Source organism: Carlito syrichta, unplaced genomic scaffold, assembly GCF_000164805.1.
Source record: "Carlito syrichta isolate Samal-C Ts95f unplaced genomic scaffold, Tarsius_syrichta-2.0.1 Scaffold301826, whole genome shotgun sequence".
Lineage (NCBI taxonomy): Eukaryota > Metazoa > Chordata > Mammalia > Primates > Tarsiidae > Carlito > Carlito syrichta.
The window spans coordinates 745,403-769,626 of record NW_007245922.1 but is presented as its reverse complement, the minus strand read 5'-3'; the positions used below and the strand labels follow the sequence as shown (position 1 = coordinate 769,626).

General features: G+C 38.3%; 1 protein-coding gene across 1 annotated transcript in view; it reads left to right on the top strand.

Moving 5' to 3' along the window:
* Window positions 1-24,224, top strand: part of CCDC141 (coiled-coil domain containing 141) — a 223,786-nt gene that overhangs the window by 110,350 nt on the left and 89,212 nt on the right. Inside the window, exon 6 of the mRNA XM_008055343.2 lies at window positions 2,846-2,962. Coding sequence (XP_008053534.1) covers window positions 2,846-2,962 — 117 coding nt within the window. The remainder of the gene's footprint in view (window positions 1-2,845; window positions 2,963-24,224) is intronic.

Below are 24,224 nucleotides of genomic sequence, written 5' to 3'. Positions count from 1 at the left end.
CTCATAGGATTAACTGAGGGTTCAGGCTTCTCACCTGTTTTTAGAGATCAGAGAACACCTGTTTGTACCCATGTTTCATCCACTCAGATTCTATATTAACTATCCCTACTAAAGCATTCTTGAGATTTCAGGTCCTTCCTACTTTAGCTAAGAATAAATAAAACACTTCCAGTACTTGACAAAATAAATGATCTCTGAAAGTTAGCTATATTCATGATACACTCTGCTTTGAAAAAAAAATCCTTAAATAATTTCTCTAGTTGTGTTTTTATAGGATAGCCGCATAGATATTACGAGTGCAGTTTTTATAAGCTTTTAACACTCACTGTGTTTTTGTAAGAAATTCTGTTTCACAATAAAAAAATTAATGAATATATTTTATAACTCGATAAAATATTCTTTATAGGTTCTCATATGCACACTGAACATATCATCGATTTCTAACTGGGATATCAGACAAACTTACTGTCTTCAAATAATTGTAAATATATAAGCACAATAATTTATATTTGGGGAATGGCAAGATAATATGTGTATTATGCATAGATTACCAAATAGTTAGAAGAAAATGAGGTATACATCACATGAAAACTGCTACAAGGTCACCAGTATGCTTTTCTTTGCACCAACGATAGGCTAAATTTCTGGTTAACAAAGATTATCAGCTGGGTGCAGTGGGTCACAGTTGTAATCCCAGCACTTTGGGAGGTCAAGGCAGGAGGATTGCTTGAGGTCAAGAGTTCAAGACCAGTCTGGGCAACATAGCAAGATCCCATCTCTACAAAAATTAAAATAAAATAAATTAGCTGTGCATGTTAGTGCTAGTCTGTAGTCCCAACTACTTGGGAGGTTGAGGAGAGAAGATCACTAGAGTTCAGAAGTTCAGGGCTGTAATGAACCATGATTGTGCCACTGCACTCCAACCTGGGCGACAGAGTGAGACCCTGTCTCTAAAAAACAAAACAAAATGAAACAAAAAGCACACATCTCCAATTAGCAGATAGATGGGGAACCCCACTTGCCTTATATTTTACTGTACGTTCTGTGGTGAAAAATGCTAAGAGTTGGTGCAGACCTTCAGATTTCATAATCAGCTTTGTAATATCACCTCTATAATGGTCCTGGGGTGTCTTACTCTAGGTGAGCCTCTACCTCTGGTGTGTGCGTGGTGTGTGCATCTATTGTGTGGATTTTCAGACTTAACCTGAATTTCTCCCTGGCCACCGGTTCACACACTTCTTCATGTTATAGAATTTCAGAAAAATCCTGAAGCTGTTGCAGGCAAGACAACCTTGGCTGGAGGAAGACACAGTGTCAGGCTTGGGTTATGGCTGTTATTTTGAATGGGCTGCCAGTATTCATTTCTCGGGTTTGAAGTCATTCCTCCTGATGACAGGGCTGTAAGATGCTAATTACTCAGGTGTGGTAGCAGGGCATATTGGAAAGGACAGGGACTTTGGAATCCTATAGACCTGGGCACAAATTCTGTGTCTGCTACTTACCACGTGGCACTGGATAAATTGCTTAACCTCTTCAAGACTCAGTTTATCTTGTCTCTATAATGATGATATTACATCTGTTTTAAAGCTGTTGAGAGAAATAGAGGTGGTACCCAAAAAGTAACTGGGAAACTATCTAGCTTTAGAAGTCTCTTAAGAATCTGCGGCCATGATGTGATTATGAAGATGATGCCAAATCATGCTGGGTGTGGTGGCTCATGCTTGTAATCCTAGCATGTTGGGAGGCTAAAGTGGGATGGTCGCTTGACGCTTGGAGTTTGGGGCAAGCCTGGGCGACAGAGTGAGACTTAAGTCTCTACAGATTTTTTTTTTTTTTTAGTTGGAGTCTCACTCTGTCACCCAGACTGGAGTGCAGTGGCCGTTCCCGGCCACCGCAGCCTCGACTTGCTGGGCTCTGACAATCCTTCCGCCTCAGCCTTCCAAGTAGCTGGAACTACAGGTGCGCGCTGCCACGCCCGGCTAATTTTTTTTTTTTTTAATTTATTGTAGAGATGAGGTCTCACCAAGTTGCCCAGGCGGGTCTCGAGCCTGTGGGCTCAGGCAATCCACTTACCTCGGCCTCCCAAAGCGCGGGATTACAGGCTGAGCCACCGAGTCCGGCTTCTCTACAGATTTTTTTTAAAAAGTAAAGTCTCCTATAATTGGAAGAAAGAATCTGCTTTGAGAGTTCCTGTGTCAAGTTATGGCATCATTTAAAAATATGTGGTTTCTTTCAATTTGTTGTTTTAACACTATAAGTGGCCTTTATTGTAAATCAAGTCTACGTGATTGTGTGTCATGTCCATAGCTATTTATGATGTCAATGGAATTTTAATAACCTATTTTTCTGAATACAGATTTCCAGCAATTGCAGCAAACTAAATATTTTTGTGTTGTCTTTTTTATAACAGAAAATATAATTCTACATATGCTGTTTAATATATTTATATGAATTTAGGTAGCTATACCCAGATTCATCTTCATACCCAGTAAAAAAGGCATATTTTTTTTAAAAAATGTATGATTTATGGACTGCATGGGAATTTATTTTGGTTCTTCTTTATCAGGAGATTTTGGATTATTTTCTTAGTGCCATGTGATCTACTGAACTGAGAAATCATTTCCATGCATTTCTGGGATTATTTTGTGTTGTTTTTCTCTTAAGCATGTAGAGATTGAGATGAATAAAATATTTTAAAACTCAACCATATTAATTTAATACACGAAACTAGTTTACATAAAGAGAAATTAAAGTAGCTTAAGTTTTGAAAGGTTTAGTAATTTTCTGAATTTTTACTCACTTATTTGGATCATTTGAATTTTGATCTTTCTTTGTTGCTTCCCAGGTTACTTGCTGGTTTCAGAAAACTATAAGAGATTTACAGGAACAAAGTCTAGGTTCATCACTTTCAGACAATGAGGACCTAATTCGTAAGCATGAAGAACTGATAATAAAAGCAAAGGTAAGACACATATTAGACACATTAAAAAATACTTGAAAAGTGCATGGACTTCTCTTAAATAAGCTTCTGTGGGTAACTTAGAGGAGAATGAAGAAATTGTCTTTGAATAATCCACTACTGACATAAAAAATATCTTGATAACATTAGCAAATACTACTGTGCATTGACTGGGCTTCTAGCACAATAATAAACAAAGTAACCGTTTCTAAAATTATAATTACATTTTTTGAATAGTTACTGTGTACTAGGCACTGTACTAAATATATGAGATACATTATATAAATTATCACAAAACCCTAAGGGATAGGTATTATTTTCCCCATTTTATGGATCAAAACAAAAAAGACACAGAGACTTGGAGATGGAAAGTAATTTGACCAATGGAATATGTCTTGTCAGTGGCAGAGTTGAAATTAAGTTATAGGTTTTGTCTAATTCTTGGGTCCAAACTCTTAAACATTACACTTTGTTAGCTGCTAAGCTGTCTTTTTATTTATTTTTTAATTGGAGTCTCACTGTCACCCAGGCTGGAGTGCAGTGACACACTCATAGCCACCACAGCCTCCACCTGATGGGCTCAGGCATTCCTTCTGCCTCAGCCTTCCAAGTAGCTGGAACTACAGGCGTGTGCCACCACGCACAGCTCATTTTTTGATTCGTCGTAGAGACAAGGTCTCACCAAGTTGCCCAGCCTGGTCTAGAACTCCTGGGCTCAGGCAGTCCTCTCGCCTCCACAACCCAAAGTGCTGGGATTACAGGTGTGAGCCACTGCGCTCGGACTGCTTACCTTCTTTTCTCTTCTTTCTTTCTTTTTTTTTTTTTTTGAGTTGGAGTTTCACTCCGTCGCCCAGACTGAAGTGCCGTGGCACACTCATGGGCACCCCCAGTGTCGACCTGCTGGGCTTTGGCAATCCTTCCGCCTCAGTCTTCCAAGTAGGACAGTACCGTGCCTGACTAATTTTTGATTTATTGTAGAGAAAGGTCTCGCCAAGCTGCCCAGGCTGGTCTCGAACTTGCGGCCTCAGGCAATCCACTCACCTTGGCCTTCTAAAGTACTGGGATTACAGGCTGAGCCAACGAACCTGGCGGATGGCTAGCTTTCTAAGAACACTTTTTCTACAGAGAGTTCACTATACCATCACTTTTGTGATTTTCACGTATAGTTTGATTAATGTTTCCATTTCCATCTCCCTTGTTTTGTAACTTGCTTCTGATTTCTCAGTTTTGCAAGAAGTCATGACCACTAGCAGGGCAACCCCTTGTGGGTGTGTGGAATGTGCATAAATGGAATCAGGAAGTGCTGGAAGCAAGATGAGCAAAGCACCCGTGTTCCAGTTGCTCCTTTCTCCACTTTGTCTTGTTATTTGGAAATCAACACATTTGTACATCTGAGATCTATACATTATAAAATTATTTACACGTGCAGCAAGAAAACAAAAGTCCATCATAGCAGATTGACTGAGCACAGTGAATAATCACCATCAAGATTTAGAGTACTTTATATTATTAATATCTGGATGACTGATAGTTGTAGCTAAACTAAGTCGTAAAGCTCTAGAAAACAATGGGCCAACACTACTAGACAATGGTTGATAACAGAGATGACAAATCAAATGTCTTGGAGGACAGGAGTCTGCAGGGTGAGGATAGAGGCAGTAGATTGCATTTATTTAGACTTACATCTCCTCATAGAGATCATTGATGTCGGGTGGGGTGTGACGCAAAACTCATGGATTCTCTGGCTCATCCCTAAAATGAATTTTAGAGTGGTCAGCAAAGTTTCAAAAGGAAGTTTATTAGAGGAAGGAGAGGAAAGAAAGGGAGACATGCCAGAACTGGCATGGGGGAGAGAAACTGCACCTTTTGTTTTTTACAATAGGCCCGATATAACTTCACAATGAATGATATGCCAAAGAGAGGGGAGCCCAGGTAACCATCACTCCAGAGATTGACACCGCTCAGCTTCTGATGGGAGGACAGAAGGGAACCGGTGGTCTTTTCCTAACCACATTATCTTTTGCAGGGGACCTGCCAAACGTTTCCACTTCACACTTTCATGCGCTAAAAGGTGGTCTTATTATCATTTCTATGGCTTTGGTTAATTAAGGACTGGTATTGCGTCCTCTGTCTTCCACACTTTTTTTTTTTGAGTTGGAGTCTCACTCCGTCACCCAGGCTGGAGTACAGTGGCACACCCATGGCCACTCCAGTGTTGACCAGCTGGGCTTTAGTGATTCTTCCACCTCAGCCTTCCAAGTAACTGGAATGACATACAGGCACTCGCTACCATGCCCAGCTAATTTTCTATTTATTGTAGAGACAAGGTCTCACCAATTTGCCCAGGCTGGTCTCGAACCCATGGGCTCAGGCAATCCACTTGCCTTGGCCTCCCAAAGTGCTGGGATTACAGGCTGAGCCACCAAGCCCGATGGGGCTATCCTATTCTTATATCTGATGGGGATTTCTTTTGATTTGCCAAGGGGTGGGGCAGGCTGCTAGCTTGGACTGCAGCAAAATGTAATTTTAAAAATGTCTGAACGCTTCCTAAAACCTACTGATGGGAAATTTATCTGTCTCACCTGTGCTAGCTACCCTGACACTTGTTTTAGTTATTGCTTCTGTTTGAACATAGCAGTGTATTGTAGGCATTCAAAGTGTTTGGTTTGAATATTTGACAAAAGGTACAGTCGCAGAAACCTGTTGCCCCTGAATGACCAATTATTTTTTAAGCTCTTAAAAATTTTTCAGCATTTGGTTGATTTGTTTAGGAAGTTACTTTTTTTTTCCATTGAATCATACAGCGGTGTATTCTGTGTGTAACAAACTTAAGTTTTATCAGTGAAAATTTTGTCCAGATCCCCAAATACTAAGCACAAGAGATCAACTAAATTGCATAGGATGGCCAATTTCTTTAAAATAAATGAATCAAAACGGTATACAGTGTTTACATAATTTAGACATACCTTGGGGTTATGCTCACTGTAAATGTGGAGTTGTTATGGTTTCTTACAGCCCTGAAAGCTGTCTAAAATATTTTTTAATGTGTAACCTCCATTGTAATAGGGCACCGTTTCCATCATAGCTTTTAGTTCACATTTAAACCTCTGATTTGCACATATAGAAAAGCACATAAATATTCTTTCCATCATATTCCTTAAGTTACAGGCATAAGAGATGTAAGAAATCATTTTTTTAAGACGACTTTTTAAGAGCAGTTTCAGGTTCACAGCAAAATTGTGAGGAAGGTCCAGAGCTTTCCTGTATGCTTTCACCCCTACGGGTGCATAGCTCCCCCTATTGCCATCATTCGCCATTAGAGTGGTGGTGCATTTGTTACAACAATGAACCTGCATGGACACATCATTATTGCCCAAAGTCCATAGTTTACATGAAGGTTCACTCTTGGTGTTGGTCATTCGTTCTATGGGTTTAGACAAATGCATCATGACATACATCTGCTGTTACAGAATCATGAAAACTGTTTTCACTGCCTTAAAAATTCTCTGTGCCTCTCCTATGCATCTCTCTTTCCCCCTGATGCTTGGCAACCACTGATCTTTTTACTGTCTCCATAGCTTTACGTTTTCCAGACTGTCATATAGTTAGAAATCATACAGTGTGTAGCCATTTCAGATAGGTGTTTTTCACTTAGTAATATGCATTTAAGTTTTCTCCATGTCTTTTCATGGCTTGATCACTCATTTTTGTTTAGAGCTGAATAATATTTCACTGTCTGAATGTGTTGGTTTATTCATTTATCCACCCACTGAAGGACATCTTGATTGCTTTCAAGTTTTGACAGTTGCGCATAAAGGTGTTATAAGTGTCCATGTGCAAGTTTTTGTGTGGACATAAGTTTTCAGTTTCTTTGGGTAAATACCAAGGAGCATGACTGCTGGATTGTATGGTGAGAGTATGTTTCGTTTTGCCAGAAACAACAAACTTCCAAAGTGGCAGTAGCATTTTGCATTCCCACCAGCAATAAATGATATTTTCTGTTTTTCTTCCTCATTTTCTGCATTTGGTATTGTCAGTCTTCTGGATTTTGGCCATTCTGATAGGTGTGTAGTGGAATCTCATTGCTGTTTTTACTTTGTATTTCCCTGATGACATATGTTGTGGAACATCTTTTATGTGCTTTAAGACATGTCTATTAAAGTCTTTGGCTCATTTTCTAATCAGGTTGTTTGCTTTCTTATTGTTGAGTAGAAATACAATTTTAATAATTTCTTAATTAAAAATGGCAATTTTAATAATATGTACAGTATTTTGTTACATAAAGTATATCATAGAACTATAAGGATAATAAAACTTGATACTTCAACTCAAAGATAACCATTATTACTACTTTTGCCACATTCCTTTGCACTCTTCCCATATACAACCCTAGAAACACACAGCACACACAGCATTAGAATCATGATTTTCTTCTCATTTAAAGGTTTACCATAAATATTCCCTATGTAACCTAATTGCTTTAGCTGAAAAACACTTCATTGTGTGGATGAAATAAAATTGCAGAATTATACATCTGATTAGTCAAGCTATATAAAAATCCAAGTAAATATTGTAAAAGAGGGATCCAATGTTTGATAAACACCATAATGTTCCAGACAAGTCTATCTGCTTCCTTTAGGGTCCTGAACTACTCAGGTTCTTGTGCAGAAGCTGAGTAATGCCCCATGTACTCAAGTAGTTTTCCAGTCAAACTGTTTTTGAAAAGTGAGGCAGAGAAACTGGTTTCACTACAGCAGCCTTGAGAATACAATTATTTCTATAAAAAAAGATTAGTTTATTTAGAGAGAGTTCTTTTTTGATTTCTTCCTGTGAAGCATTCTTTCTGATGTAAGATTTTTCTTTATAAACTATGGTTTGGCCTGTGGATTCCTCAATCTTGATTCCATCTTTAGAGATTTCTGAAGTATTGAATAACTATTTAGATCATTCAAATGGAGGTGAATACTCAAACATAGTTTGTTGATGTAAAAAGGGTCCTAAGATACTTGCCATAACCTAAATAACGTCTGTTATTCTTTCAAGTAAAAATGATGTTCTGGGAAAAAATAGATTTAACAAATTATCTACATAGATGATCATGTCATATGCAAATAAAGACTGTCTTACTTTCTAAAAAAGAATTTATATTTGCCATTAATTTGGGACAGCGGATACTCCAGTGGCTAGATAGCTGGTTATTCAAGGCATCATATGGGTTGAAAGAGACCCTATCAGTGTATATGCAGAAGAGAGAGAGGCACTCTGTTCTGGGGTGATCCGGGACACATTTCTAGAGGTTTGAACAGATGGATGGGATATAAGTGGTTGGTTAGGAAGAGGTAGTTATTCCAGAGTAAGGCAGACTAAGGCAAACAGAAATCAGACCAGTTTGTCTATGGCGAGAGTTAAAGTTCCTTCTAAACTTTGAACCCAGAGAGAAGAGACTGAAAGTCTTAGAGGCAATAGACTTATCCACAGTCATTGCATAGGAAAATAAATAAAAACAGATCATGGTCATAACAAGAAAATAAACTTCCATGGGTTAGAAATAGAAGAGATTCCTGAGATAGTGAGAGGTGGGCCTAGAGCACAGGTCTCCAGCCTCCAGGCCATAGACTGGCACTGGTTCATAGCCTGTTAGGAACCAGGCTGCACAGTAGGAGATGAGGGGCATTTGTATTTACAGCTGCTCCCCATTACTTGTAGCACCACCTGAGCTCCACCTCCTGTCGGATCAGCACTGAAAAGCCTGCTTCCATTCCCAGCTTCCTATCTTTGTGAAACGGTTTTCTGCTGTGACCACAACCAAAACGAGATTACAGAGTAGACTGGACATAAGCAATACACTTCAGGTGTCACTGTCTCCCATCACCCCCAGAAGCATCTAGTTGCAGAAAAACAAGCTCAGGACTTCCACTGATTCTGCATTATGATTCGCATAATTCTGCATAATTATTTCATTATATATTGCAGTGTAACAATAAGAGAAAGCTGGGCTCGGTGGCTCAGCCTGTAATCCCGCGCCTTTGGGAGGCAGAGGTGAGTGGATTGCCCGAGCCCGCGGGTTCGAGACCTGCCTGGGTAACTTGGCGAGACCTCATCTCTACAATAAATCAAAAAAATTAGCCTGGTGTGGTAGCGCGCGCCTGTAATTCCGGCTACTCCGAAGGCTGAGGCGGAGGATCGCCGGAGCCCAGCAGGTTGAGGCTGCGGTGGCCGGGAGCAGCCACTGCACTCCAGTCTGGGTGACAGAGTGAGTCTCTAACTCAAAAAAAAACCAAACAAACAATAATAGAAATAAAGTGCACAATAAATGTAATGCACTTGAATCATCCTGAAAGCATCCCTTCCCCCAATCTTGGTGTGTGGAAGAATTGTCTTCCATGAAACAAGTGCCTGATGCCAAAAAGGTTAGGAGTCTATGGCCTAGAGGATCTCAAAACTCTCTTTAGTTTCCAGATGCCATAAAGAAGATATGATTTATATTTCAATATTTGTTATGCTTGTATTTAAAGCAACATGAGTCTATAAAACACCATCCCAGAGGTGGTAGAAAGGGCTGAGCTATGGGAAATGTTTTTTGAAAATAGAGGCAATATCTTACGTGTCTTGGTATTTCCAGCATCTAGTACAGTGCCTGGTATAAAAAGGATGTTTGATTAATGTCTGTTTACTAAGTCCTTTTTACTGTAAAGAAATATTCTTATAGTTTTTTCTTTGTGATTCCCTGGGGACTTAGATAATCACTTAGTCTCCTTTTTTTTTTTTTAAAGCTATCTATTCATTATCTCTCTTTTAAAAAATTTTTGATCCTCAGAATAGAGCTCTAGAAACTGCTTAATTCATCATAAATCTCTGACTTGGCCTTTCTTTTGGTTTACTTTATAATTTCCCCCTTCATTCTCTATCTCTCTCACATTCTCATTCTCACAGGCGCCCACTCTAATGGGTTCAATATGTGTCTTTAGACATATTACCAATCCTAAACTATATAAAGAGTTACAAGTTTTCAATATGTCCAAATGGTATTAAGCCAGAAATTTCACTGTGTTTCTTGCCATAACACTATTTGCAGCTAGTTCACACAGTTTGTGTTTTTCAGTATGGTAATTTCTAGATGCAGTGTAAATTTGGAAAGTCACATTGATATTGATGTTCTACTTCTAGCATCATAAATGTTTGCTACCTCTTCCCATTTCTTGTTATTTCTTTTCTCCTTCTTCTTTAGTCTAGATCTCACTCTGTCACCCAGACTGCAATGCAGTGGCACAATCATGGCTCACCACAACCTCAACCTCATGGGTTCAGGTGATCCTTATGCCTCAACCTCTGAAGTAGCTGGAACTATAGGGCACGTGCTACTGTGCCCAGATAATTTTTTGATTTTTTGGTAGAGATGAAGTCTTTTTTTTTTTTTTTTTTTTTTTAGTTGGAGTCTCACTCTGTCACCCAGACTGGAGTGCAGTGGCTGCTCCCGGCCACCACAGCTTCAACCCGCTGGCCTCCGGCGATCCTTCCACCTCAGCCTTCCGAGAAATCTTGCTATATTGCCTAGGTAGGTCTCGAACTCCTGGGCTCAAGCAGTCCTCCTGCCTCAGCTTCCCAAAGGTATGAAAGCCAGTGCTCTAACTTGTCCCTTCTGGGTGAGTTAGGGGGAGTGCCTCTGAGTGCAGAGAACTTCTGTTGCTATAATTAGGGCTCAGCCTTTCCCATTGCCCTGCTGACCCAGACCCACGAAAAAGAGCACAGCCCTTGGAGGACTTCCCACTAACTGGACTCCGGACCCTGCTTGTTCCAAGACCTATGCCCCTGGGTCACACACACTCTACCTTCCTCACATGGTGGAGGGCTGAAATGGGCATGCTAAGAAACAGGTTAGGTTGCTCACATTTCACATGTCAACTATCTACCTAGCAGATTCCAGGACTGTCCTGTTTTTCTCTCTGGCTGGTATTGGACTGGGAGTACTCTTTTCTTTTCCTTACAACATATTTATTTTTTTCTGCATAAGTTCTGATTATCAGTGGCTTACATATTGCATTTTGAAAGGGTAGATAAGCATGCTTTTTTAAAGTTGTATTATGGCTTTTCATTGATCTTCTTGTATATAGTAAAGACAGTGACCTGTTAGAAACCAATAAAGTTTTCTCAAAACTTCATAAATTGAAAAAAGATCTAGATGGAATTCTAGGACTTCTTACCTGTACAGCATAGAGGAGTGGCTCCACTGTGTTGCTCTGGTAATCTTGCATATCTACATATAGGACACAGCTGAATCTAAGTCTTGGCAGACTGCCCTGTGATCCTTCTGGAATGTGAAAGCATGGGAGACTTGCGGAGAGCTGCTACAAGGTCACTTTCCACTCACCTCCCTATCTTCCCTAGAAGACATCAGGCTGGAAAACTGTCAAAAGGTAGTTTCTTGTAGCTTCCAGGATTCTGATGTGACAAGAGGCTTAGGGCACAACTGCAGGTCATAAAACCACTTTACTTCGTCTAGAATGGGCTTAGAAACAGGGCGGACTATCATTTGCCTCTCTCCCTGCCCTTTTTGGTGTTGCCCTGCTGAAGGACCATGGAGAGTTGGCAGCTTTCCTTTCACTATCTTTGTAAGTAAATGTCCAAATCTTTAAAAAAAAAAAAACAAGAAAGAAAGAAAAGAAAAAAAAGAAGAAGAAGTTTCATTATGTGCTGTTTTCCTTCAGTGAATAGAGTATTTACAAAGAAGTCTGGAAGCACAAGTAGAGAATCGGGCTACTATTTTCTGTCCTAAAATACGGAAACAAGCAATGACTAGGCAGATGAAGAGAGAAAGCATCACACTTAGAAAGTTCTCCCCTGGCATGCCCCCAACTGTGGCATCCTACTTCATTTTACTCTAGGCAGCCATGTACCCCTGAGATGCAACCATTTTTTGGCTCCCAGAGGAAGATTCTGTGATCTATATACCTTACTTTCACTTTGTCGGCCTTTACATGACCTGCTGAGTGAAAGGATCAGCTATATAATTTTGGGGGCCCAGTACAAAATAAAAATGTGGAGGTCTTTGATTAAAAATTATTAAAAATCTCCATCCAGCAACAGCAGAGCATTAGACCAAGCATGGGGCCCTTCTACACATAGGGCCATGTGTGATTGCACAGGCCAGTTGACCACAATGCCAGTCTTCTATACAGTGTTGAGATTGCTCGTTAGACACTCTCCCCAGCCACCTTTATTAACCTTTTCCCACCTGGGTTAGCAGGTTTTCCTAAAAAACAGACAAAAAACACACATTGATCATATTAAGAAAAGAACTATTATGACAGGATGGTCATAATTCTGTATTTTTTTTTTGAGTTGGAGTCTCACTCTGTCGCCCAGACTGGAGGGCAGTGGCCGCTCCTGGCCACCCCAGCCTCGACCTGCTGGGCTCCGGCGATCCTTCTGCCTCAGCCTTCCGAGTAGCCAGAATTACAGGCAGGCACTACCATGCCCGGCTGATTTTTTTTTAATTTATTGTAGAGATGAGGGCTCGCCAACTTACCTAGGCGGGTCTCGAACCCGCGGGCTCAGGCAATCCAATAATTCTGTATTTTAATTCTTTGTCCTTTACACACCCCAGAGCAGAATATGTTCTTGGAGTAATGCTATACTTGGAAGTTGACTACTGTGCCATAGTGAGTAGCATCTCCATGGAGAAAAACAGGTCTGAATCCCTGCTATGCCACTCATTATGTAACCATGGTTGAACTTGATATCTCTGAGCCTCACTTTCCTTACCTGAAAGGAGGAACTTTGAAAATTCAGTTGGAAAATATTTGTGAAAGCACCCACATGCTATTAGTGGGTCCAAAAAATGTTTTTTTCCCCCATTCAGAGTGTACACTTTCAAATAGTTTTCATCTATGGGTTTTTAACAAGTTCACTTTTTTCTTCCTGGAGAGCAAACCGAATTTTATATGTCCTTAAATAGTATATTACCTTTTGGACTTTTGTTTGGGTGTGGGTATGAGGAGCAGAATGGGGAATGTAACGTTCAGAGAAGATTTAACATAGAAATAAGGCATCAAACTGGGGATTCATTTGGGAAACTCATCTAAATAACCTGGTAGCACAGTGAAAACAGGTGTTTCTGCTACCCACAGCTAAATTGAACAGCAGGGAGCTTGTGTCTACTCAACAAATTCTTTCTAAACAAACTTTGCAAATGTCACTATCATTTCCTATTGGAATACATTCAAAACAAGAACTATAGCACCTTTCATAGCTCTAAATAAATGTAATACTTTATTCAGAATGTGTTGAAATAATTGAACTAAAGCATTTTTTAATACAACCTTTGACTATGGGCAATTGTTTTAAATTATATTTTCTTTACCCAATATGAAAAATTATTTCCCTTTTATATATGCAACTGATAAAGTAATAGTAGACATGGATGATAATAAACCATCTTTTGGTAAGAACTTTAAATACTCTTAAATTGTTTTATAAATCAGCTTAATGCTCCAAGACTTGATTCAACTTTTGAAGCTCAGAATTAGTTGTAGGATGTATTAAAATAATATGTAAACAGATACTTGCTAATTATCTTCTTTGAGGAGGCATAATCATTTTTTATCTTACACATCAGAAATAATGTTTATAGAATAACTGCCATCAGGAACCAAGCTGTATTTCTATAACATCAACGCTTTGTTCAGTTCAGACTCTTTGTTGTTGGTTCCATGGGTGAATGTAAGGATTAATACTTCTCAACTCAGGCTACACAATGGAGTCACCTGGGGAGTATTGAAAAAATACTGAGTCTCAATCTCATTCTTAGAGATTCTATGTAGGTTTTGGCAGGCATCAGACTTTTTAAAAAGTATTGACAATCTTAAAATATTGGAGGCTTTATTTAAAAACAGAAATCCAGATTACCTGTTTCTTCTAAAAAAAAAACAAGAAGATCTGGCATTATCAGACTCACCTTCTTACATAGACATAGCGACCCTTGCCTGAGTCCCCGTAATACCTGTTTCGTTTAGAAAAGGCCTATGAATTCTAGTTTGCCACAGTCCCTGCTATTCTTTTTTTACCTACCTCCTCACCCACCCTCGCTTCATTCATCCATGTTATGTGCCTGGACCCTGAAGCATTTGGATTTGAGACCTGATAGGGAATGAAATACCATCCAAACAAAATGGTAGCTTAAACTGATTTGCATTGTCTAAGATTACCTTAGAAACAATGTGAATGATAGTAACAGAAGGGAGTGATATGGAAGACCGGAAAATCACTTAAGAAACTATTGCAGTTATGGGCAGGTACCCTTAGTGATGTTATGTACTCCCACCCTTCCCTCCCGGGCCGTGTCCCACTATTGCTGATTCTTCTTTTGTAGTATTGTGATAAATGTTCAGGACCTGCTTCAATTCTTTGTTTCTGTGATAGACTACTGAGTATGATGGATTCTAAATCCATTCAAGTTGCTGCGAAGTGCATGAACCTAAACCAGGGGAAGTGAGAGCGCAATGGGGGCCCAAACTTCACCAGCGTGTAGACTACTTCTGTACCTAGTCCTGACTTGTACCCTACATCTTTATGCCAAAATAAAGAAAAAAAAGAGAAACTATTGCAGTTTTAATGGGAATGACTTTAGAGCATGATCTCTTTCGAGATGGAGGTTATTAATCTCCATCTTCAAGGCTTAATGAAAACCCACAGCCTTGTTATTCAAGGTGTGACTTCCAGACAGCAGCAGCATCTGAGAGTCGTTAAAAATGTAGAATCTCAAATTCTACTGAGTCAATCTCCGTGTTTTAACAAATTCCCCAAGAGAAATTTAAGAGGCACTGACTTAGAAGTTTTTTTCCATGTGTTTTGTGTATGTTCATGATCTCCTTAATTTCCATAGATGACTATATATTGTTTATAAAGTCCTTGATTAACAATAATCTTTTTAAAATTTTTTATTTTAAAGATGTAGGGTACAATTCAGGGTTAGGTATACAAATTGAACAATAATCTTTAAAGTTTAGGGAGAGAAGCAAACTGAAAATGGTGTATAGAAACATTATCTTCAATGTTTTAATATAACAGAATTCACATTCCTCAGCTTCAAGATTAAAACCATCTTCCATGATTCATCATCTAATCCGATTTTCCAAGTCATTGAAAATATTTTCCAGTTGTTGCTGAGTGATTTCGTAAATTGGATTTGTTATCTTCGCCCCAAGTTCCTTCAAACAATATTATTTTGAGATCTTAAAGAAAAAAATACCATTGCTTATGTCCCATGGCAACTTTATTCAAAGTAAAAAGTTAAGTTAAAAGTTACAAAATATTTATAAATATGAAATAAGGAAGTGAAACAGAATCCCCCAAAAGCTTATTTAAATAACGTAAATGCATAATTATCATTAAAAGAGCCAGTACAGGAAAGTGGAAAGTAACTTCTTTTTAATCAGTTTTTTAAACATTTATAAAGATGTGGGGTACAATTCAGGGTTAGATACAAACAATGATTATGCAAGTACCCTTGTTAATGAGGTATGCCCCTTCCCACCAACAGTTTCCCTCAACTGCAAGCCCCACCTCTCCCTCCCGGAAAGTAACTCTTTAGAAATATCTTTATTGTTTTATTTTTCTGATTATGTAGCACTGTCTCATTTTGGAAAAAATAGAAAATACATAAAACTGAACAGAAGAAGATTAAAGTCACACATATTGTGTGGGTGTGTGTAGAAATGAGAAGGAAATATAAAACATATATATAGGTATTTCAAAATTGTGTGTGTATGTATAACCTATGTCTGTGTGTTTACATAAAAATTGTGCATGTGTTGTTTTGCAATATAAATTTTTCCATTAGCATTATATTTTAGGCAGTTCCCATAAAGGATTAAATGTTATCAAACCATGTAGATATGTCATATATTATTTGAAACAGCAATACATAGTGTCTTAGAGTATGGGAGTAGCATGAACATGAATGGGACACTCCCAGACAATGTACAGCAAGGCGGTTCTGGGATCAAAGACCTGGAGTTCAATCTCAGCATTTCTGCTCACTTCTGATGTAATCTTGGGCAAATTTATTTTGTATTTGTACCTGGGTTCCATTCCCTTTAGATGAGAGGGGTAATAATTGCACCTGACTTATACAGTTGTGTTAGTGAGGATTAAATGTGTTCTATACAACAGCACTTAGCACAATGCCTGGCACAACTGAAACTCAACATAATATGGACTTTAAAAAAATAATGGTAAAGTAAATCTTACATGAAATTTGCCAATGTAATATTTAGTAAATTCACAATATTATGTAACTATCACAGTTACCTAGTTCAGAATATTTTCATGATTCCAAAAGGGAACACCATACTCATTAAGCAGTCAATCTTCATTCCCTTCTACTCTGAGCCTCTGACAACTGCCAATCTGCTTTCTGTGTCCATACATTTACCTGTTCTGGATATATCATTAATGAAATAATATATTTGGTTTTTGTGTCTAATTTCTTTCACTTTGCATGTTTTCCAGGGCTATTCATGCTGTAGCACTTATTCGTATTTCATTTGCTTTTATGACTGAATAGTATTTCATTGTATGGATATGCCACATTTTGCTTATCCATTCACCAGTTGATGGAAATTTGGGTTGTTTGCACTATTTGTCTTTTGTAAATAGACATACAGGTTTTTGTTTGAATATCTTTGTTTGTTTTAAATTATTTTGGGTATGCGCCTAAGGGTAAGATTAGTGTGTCATGTAGTATTTCTATGTTTAACTTATTGCGGAATCACTATGCTGTTTTCCATAGCAGCTGCACCATTTTATATTCTCACGAGTAATATACAAGGCTTCCAATTTCTCTATATCTTTGCCAACACTTGTTATTTTCCATTTTGTCTATTTTATATTCATCTTAGTGTGCATGAAGTGCTAGTTCATTGTGGTTACTATTTACATTTCTCTATTGATCACTAATATTAATGATGCTGCAGATCTTTTCATGTGCCAGCTAGCTATTTGTATATCTTCTTTGGAGTAATATCTTTTCAAGCTCTTTGCTCATAGTGTCTTTTACATTTTGATAAATCTAACTTATCTTTAAATTTCTTGGCTTTTGCTTTGGTGTCATATATAAGAAACCATCACCAGATCCAAAATTATGAGCATTTATTCCTTATATTTTCTTCTACGAGCTTGATGGCTTTAGCTCATATATTTAGGTCTTTGTTTTATTTTGAGTTAATTTTTGTGTAGGGTGTGAGGTAAGGGTCTAACTTCATTCTTTCACAGATATCCAATTGTGTTCCCGCTCAATTTGTTTTTTAAAAAACTATTCTTTCTACACTAAATGACTTTGGTGTCTGTATCAAAAATTAATTAATCACAGATGTGTAGGTTAATTCTGGATTCTCACTTTTATTCTTTTGATCTATACATCTGTCCTTAAGCCTGTATGGCACATGTTTCGATTTGAAACTGTTTCAAAACATACTGTTTTGCAACAGTGTGATACTGTTTTGATTTCTGTAGAGTTGTAGTAAGTTTTAAAATCTGTAAGTGTGGGCGCTTTAATTTTGTTCTTTTTTATTCAAGATTGTTTTGGCTATACAGAGTACCTTGTAATTCCATATGAATATTAGAATCAGTGTTTTAATTCCTTCACAAAAAGCCATCGAGATTCCATAGGGATTGCACTGTTTCTGTAGATGACTTTGGGGATTATTGCCATCTTAACAATATTACATTCTGCAATCTGTGGTCACATGATACCATCCCACTTATTTAAGTTCTTCATGTTTTTCAAAATGTTTTGTAATTTTCAGTGTATGAGTCATGCATCTCCTTGGTTAAATTTATTCCTAAGTATTTGAATTTTATTATTATTATTTTATTATTATTTTTTTGAGTTGGAGTCTCACTTTGCCACCCAGACTGGAGTGCAATGGCCGCTCTCGGCCACTGCAGCCTCGACCTGCTGGGCTCCGGCGATCCTTCCGCCTCAGCCTTCCAAGTAGCTGGAACTACAGGCGCGCGCTACCATGCCCGGCTAATTTTTGATTTATTGTAGAGATGAAGTCTCGCCAAGTTGCCCAGGTGGGTCTTGAACCCGCGGGCCCAGGCAATCCACTCACCTCGGCCTCCCAAGGCTCGGGATTACAGGCTGAACCACCGAGCCCGGCCTGAATTTTATTATTTTTAATGTTGCTATACATGAAATTGTTTTCCTAATTTCCCTTTCAAGTTGTTTATTGCTAGTCTATAGAAACACAATTTTTATTTTTGAGGATTGATTTTTATACTCTGAAACTGTACTAATTTTGTTTACTAGCTTTAATCATTTTTTAAGTATTCCTTAGGATTTTCTATATGTAAGCTCATATCATATCTGCAGGCTTCCCCTTCCATATTCTTTGATCATTTGTTTCTTACTCATCTGTCTAATTGTAAAAAGTCACTCTTTCAGTGTATTCTAGACCAGAGCTTCTCAAAGAATAGCATATTCATGGATTATCTGGAGATTTCAGAAACCAGATTCTGTTTCATCAGGTTTGCAATGGGGCCTTTGTGTCTGCATTTCTAGCAAACTCCAGTCACCTCCAATATCATGTTGATACTGCTGGTCTCTGGACCATCTTTGGGTAACAAAAGTTATGAAGGGAAGAACTGTAGAATGAAGGAGCTTGTAAATGATAAAGTAAAAATATTGAATTATTGTTAGAGATCAGAAGATACAAGTCTAAACAAATCTTTGCATCTCCTAAGGTGTTGTCACGATTGTCCAAGCTTAAAACTTAATTTTGTTTCTGTTGTTGGTATTCTCTCCTACACCCATTATTCAAGTAATTAAAGATCAAAAGACAAGTATTTACATTTTCTGATTGTTCATTTTCAAAAATAGGAATATTCCCTCAGAAGTAGCACCTAGATGAAATATTTAGTAAAAAAGGAGCTGCTTACTGGTCTCTTGGGTGGTTCAAGAGGTATGTAGCAATATCCAGAATTTGTATAACCATGGTTTCTGGGTTATCCAAATGTTTTCCAAAGAGTTTCACATGAATTATTGAACAAGTTTTCTTCTCATTGCTGCACATATTAACCTGTATAAAGAAGTTGACTATTCTGCTATTTGAACTTTCATCACATCCTTTAATTCCTTCACTGGAGGTATATGAAAAAATTGTAAAATCACTAAAAAACATATTACTTCAGTAAATCAGCTCACATCATATCTGATGATTACAAAGAAAATCTATAAAATGAAAAAGAGTCTATTTTATAATGTATCATTTAGTGTAAAAAATAAAGTGGGTTCTGAGTCTGAAATATCCCAAGGCAGACATTAAGTGAGTTCTTCAAACAGTAAACACCTGCATTAGTACATTTCAATTCTTCTGTCTTCATTTTAGCGAATAATTTGTTTTACTTGTCTGATTTTTTAATGAATCTCCCAATTAAAAGCAGATGTCATTTTTCACAGAACATAAATCAGAAACAATTTTATTACTAAAAGGCAAGTTATGTATAAATAGTACTGAATTTGCCAGCAAGCAGTGGAAAAGTTTACAAAATGATGAGATTTTCATATTGGTAACCCTATTCTAGCCTGAACTCATAGGTAAATTTAAAACTTAGTGTTTTCATTTCCAAGGGAAATTTGAATTTAGAAAGTCCCTCCGAAATATTTATGTCCATTAAGAAGGGGCTGAGTTAAGAAAGCAAATAAAGAATATTGTACTCTCTGATCACCAGGTTTAAAGCTACCTGCTGTTACTTTGCTTATAGAATCTTTACCAGCTCACTAATTTAAATGCTTAGAAAAAGCATTTTAATTTTGACTTTTACAAAAATTCTTCATACATCTTTTTTATTTCCTGGATTTGTCAACTTTAAGTAAAAATTCCCACAAAGCATGGCCTTTAAAAGTTACTATTATTTTATTGCATGGTAATATCGCTGTGATAATAATAATAGTGAAATTTAAGTGGACATGTGAGAAGGTATTTTCTCACGCCTTAACGCAGTCATACCCTAAGTCACCTACAACTTTCATGTGCTAATTTAGCATCCATGTAGAGACTGATTGAATGCCCTGACCTTAGATTTCCTTGACCTTCTTTACTCTGAAGTCCCTTGTTTTCGACTCCCTTCAGTTTCCCGCTCCCTTCAGTTTCCCTTTCCTGTCACCACTACATTTTGTGTTATGGCATCACCCAAAACTGCCCTCACCACAACCTCCCCTCCATCCCTCTTCTCCTGGCCTGCATCCTTGTGCTTTTCGGCCTGGACTACAAGGGCTATTGTGAATATGCTCAATCACCTGGTTTCTCTGTTGTTTCTTAATTCTGAAAGAATTAACCTAATTATTCTGATTGGTTCTATTTAAAATGTAATTTTACCAGTCCTCTTTTGATGGGCAGCACAGTTGGTTTCATGTTCTTGCTATTGTGAACAATACTGTGATAAACATACATATGCAGTTATCTTTTTTATAGAGTGATTTGAGTTCTTCAGGGTATATTCCCAGTAGGGGGACTGCGGGGTCATATGGAAGGTCGATTTTTATTTTTATTTTTATTTTTGAGTTGGAGTCTCACTGTGTTGCTCAGACTGGAGTGCAGTGGTCGCTCCCGACCACCACAGCCTCGACCTGCTGGGCTCTGGCGATCCTTCTGCCTCAGCCTTCCAAGTAGCTGGAACTACAGGAGCGTGCTACCACGCCTGGCTAATTTTTGATTTATTGTAGAGATGAGGTCTCTCCAAGTTGCCCAGGCGGGTCGGAAGGTCGGTTTTTAGAACTTTTAGGAATCACCACACTGATTTCCACAGAGGCTGTACTAGTTTACACTCCCAGCAACAGTGTAGAAGGGTTCCCTTTTTGCCACATCCTTTCCAGCATCTGTTATATTTTGAGTTATTGATGATGGCCCTTCTGACTGGAGTTAGGTGGTATCTCAGTGCAGTTTTAATTTGCATCTCCTTGATGACTAGTGAGATTGAACATCTTTTCATGTATCTGTTGGCTGCTCGTATCTATACACAATGGAATATTATGCAGCCATAAAGAACAAAATCATGAACTTTGCAGCAACCTGGATGGAATTAGAGTTTATAATACTGAGTGATCTCTCACAGAAACAAAGAGCTGAGTATCACATGTTCTCACTCATAAGTGGACCTTGAACAACTACTGTAATACTGTAATACTGTAAGAAAAGGATTGACAGTAACCAGGAAACTGCGGTTGGGGGGGCAGAGGTGGGGTTGACAGTAGTTGATATCTGCCTGAGGTGAGGGGGGGGAAAACCTCATCAACAAGGGTACCTGCACAATAAATATTTGTATACCTCACCCTGAATTGTACCCCACAATTTTGAAATAAAAATTAAAAGAGGAAAAACAATAATAATAATTTTATAGTTGCAGAACTTTATATATTTTATGTCTCTCTTGAAAATTTACTAAATTCTTTGAGAAGTAAAAACAAATGTAATTTTACTATTATCAGTTAGCCTTACACATTCCTTTATTTGTCATCTGTTAATTCCCTGCTCCATTCCCCATAACAACTACTCTTTGTACTCTTTTAACCTTCTCAACCACCACCATGGAGTCAGGCTTTACCTGATTTTCAAGAAGCTTAGTCACAGAGGGAAACTGCTTGCTCTTTACTTCTCTGCCCAAACTTTGTCTCTTCATCCTGTTTTTCCCCTTTACTTCGATTTCCCCTCATTACTAGGGGAATTGAATCCTATTCTAGAATCCCCCAGTTGCTTCTCCTCTTCACTCTGCATCTCTCGCACACGTCATGATTTTTCACTAACTCTTCACTCTCCACTCACCTCCACTCCTCTTTTGCCTAAGTAATTCCCATTGGTTCTTTGAGGGTTCAGCTCAGACATCACTTCCTGTAGGAAACTCTTATGAATCCCCCAGACCAGGTTAGCTGCATTTCTCTCATGATCCAGAATCGTCCTCCACGTCTTCTTGCTTTCACTAACACCCTTGTACCCTGCTTGAATCGCCCCTTGCCTTCTCCCCAATCCCTCTCTTTACTTACCAGCTGCAACTCCTGCCTCAGATTCCCCAAATCAGAACTGATTTCATGTTCCATAAAAGTTTGTTTTACATTTGAGCTTGTGTTTTTAAGAGGTGCTGAATAATGCTTTTTAGATGGTTGCACATTCAGGGTAGGAGAGTTATAGGACGCCTATCCCAGTATCTTTTACTGCGAGCTCACAGATTATTGAGCATGGATGAGAGTCTTGTGCACACACTTAGTGATGAGCTGAAAACCAGAGCCTGCAAAAAGGGAGATGAGCTGAAGAAATTCTAGCTTTGCCTGGATTTTGTTAGACGGTAACTAATTTCTTACTTGTCATTAGAGGTAAAGGTTTTCCCTATAATAAAGATAGAGCATTTAACTATAACAAATATAGTTGAGAAAATTTTTCAAGGAAAATAAAAATAACTATATAGGTGTATAGAAAAATTTGGGAAAGAAAAACCTGACCAGATGTGTACCTCCTCTTAGCTTTTGTTTTTAAATGAATACAGAATAATTGTACATATTCATAGGATACATAGTGATGTTTCAATACCTACAATCTAGAGCTGTCAGATTAGGGTAATTAGCATATCTGCTGTCTCGAGCATTTATTATTTCTTTGTGCTGGGGACATTCAATATCATCTCTCCTAGCTATTTGAAAATTTAATATAGATTATAGTCATCCTACAGTGTTATGTAACTTTAGAACATATTCCTTCTAGTTAGCTGTGATTTTGAATCCTATCTCTTAAATCAGCGGTCCCTTTGTCTGAGACAATGTGAAGAAATTAGAAAGTAGAAATAAACGCTTCAGTTTCTTCTTTATGAATTAAGACTAATGACATCCAACATTGCACCAGTGCTATTTAAACTCTTGATGGATTGGTGTATTGTGAATATACTCAATCACCCGGTTTCTCTGTTTCTTCCTACTTTTGAAAGGATTGTAAAGGTGAGGATTTTGTTTATTTGCCACTATATCTTCCCACAGCCTAGCTCAATATTTATTGAACAAAGTAATTTGCTAAATTAAAGCTAAATTTTAGTTAGAAGTTATTAATATAATCATGTAATTTTCAGAGTCAAAGTAGATGAATGTTTTAAGGTTCAAACTACTATTATATAATCCATCCTCTGATTATTGGTATGATTGTATATAAACCATCCTAGGTCAATTGTTACCTGTTCAAGAAATATCTTAGGATATTCTGGATCAATGGTTCCAAAATTTGATTGGCTATAAATATTATTCCCTTATCAACATTTTCAAATAAAATGCTTCAGATTTTAATAAATATATATTTTTCACCCTACCAATACAAATTATGATTCAGTGGAAATGGGGTGAGCCTGGAAATATATGTTTATAAAACTTTCTCCGCCAGGCGCGGTGGCTCAATCCTGTAATCCTAGCACTTTGGGAGGCCAAGGTGAGGGAATTGCCTAAGTCCACGAGTTTGAGACCAGCCTGGGCAACTTAGCGAAACCTCATCTCTACAATTTAAAAAAAAAAAAAAAATCACGCCGGGCTCGGTGGCTCAGCCTGTAATCCCGTGCCTTTGGGAGACTGAGGTGAATGGATTGCCTGAACCTGCGGGTTCGAGACCCGCCTGGGCAGCGAGACCTCGTCTCTACAATAAATCAAAAAATCAGCCGGGCGAGGTAGCGCATGCCTGTAATTCCAGCTACTTGGAAGGCTGAGGCGGAAGGATCGCCGGAGCCCAGCAGGTCGAGGCTGTGGTGGCCGGGAGCGGCCACTGCACTCCAGTCTGGGCAACCGAGTGAGACTCCAACTCAAAAAAAAAAAAAAATCAACCAGGCATAGTAGCACACGCCTGTAGTTCCACTACTTGGAAGACTGAGGCGGGAAGATCGCTTAAGCCTAGCAGGTCAACACTGGAGTGGCTGTGAGCGTGCTGCTGCACTCCAGCCTGGGGGATGGAGTGAGACTCCAACTAAAAAAAAATTTTCTCAGGAGACATTAGCAGTTACTCAGATTTAGGAACCATTGTTTTAGTTTATATCTGATGCTCATTGTGGTTAAAACATAAATAGACCCTCCTTTCTATTAATTTAGTCTGTTTCATCTAGAGGAATCTCCACAAGAAGTGAACATCACAACCTAGTAAATCCCCCCACAGTTGAATTGCAAATGTTGAGATCCAGAAAATATCACCAATGGATTGTCTAGAAAATGAAAAATTAAGTCCTTTGAGGACAGTAAAATAAACTGGGA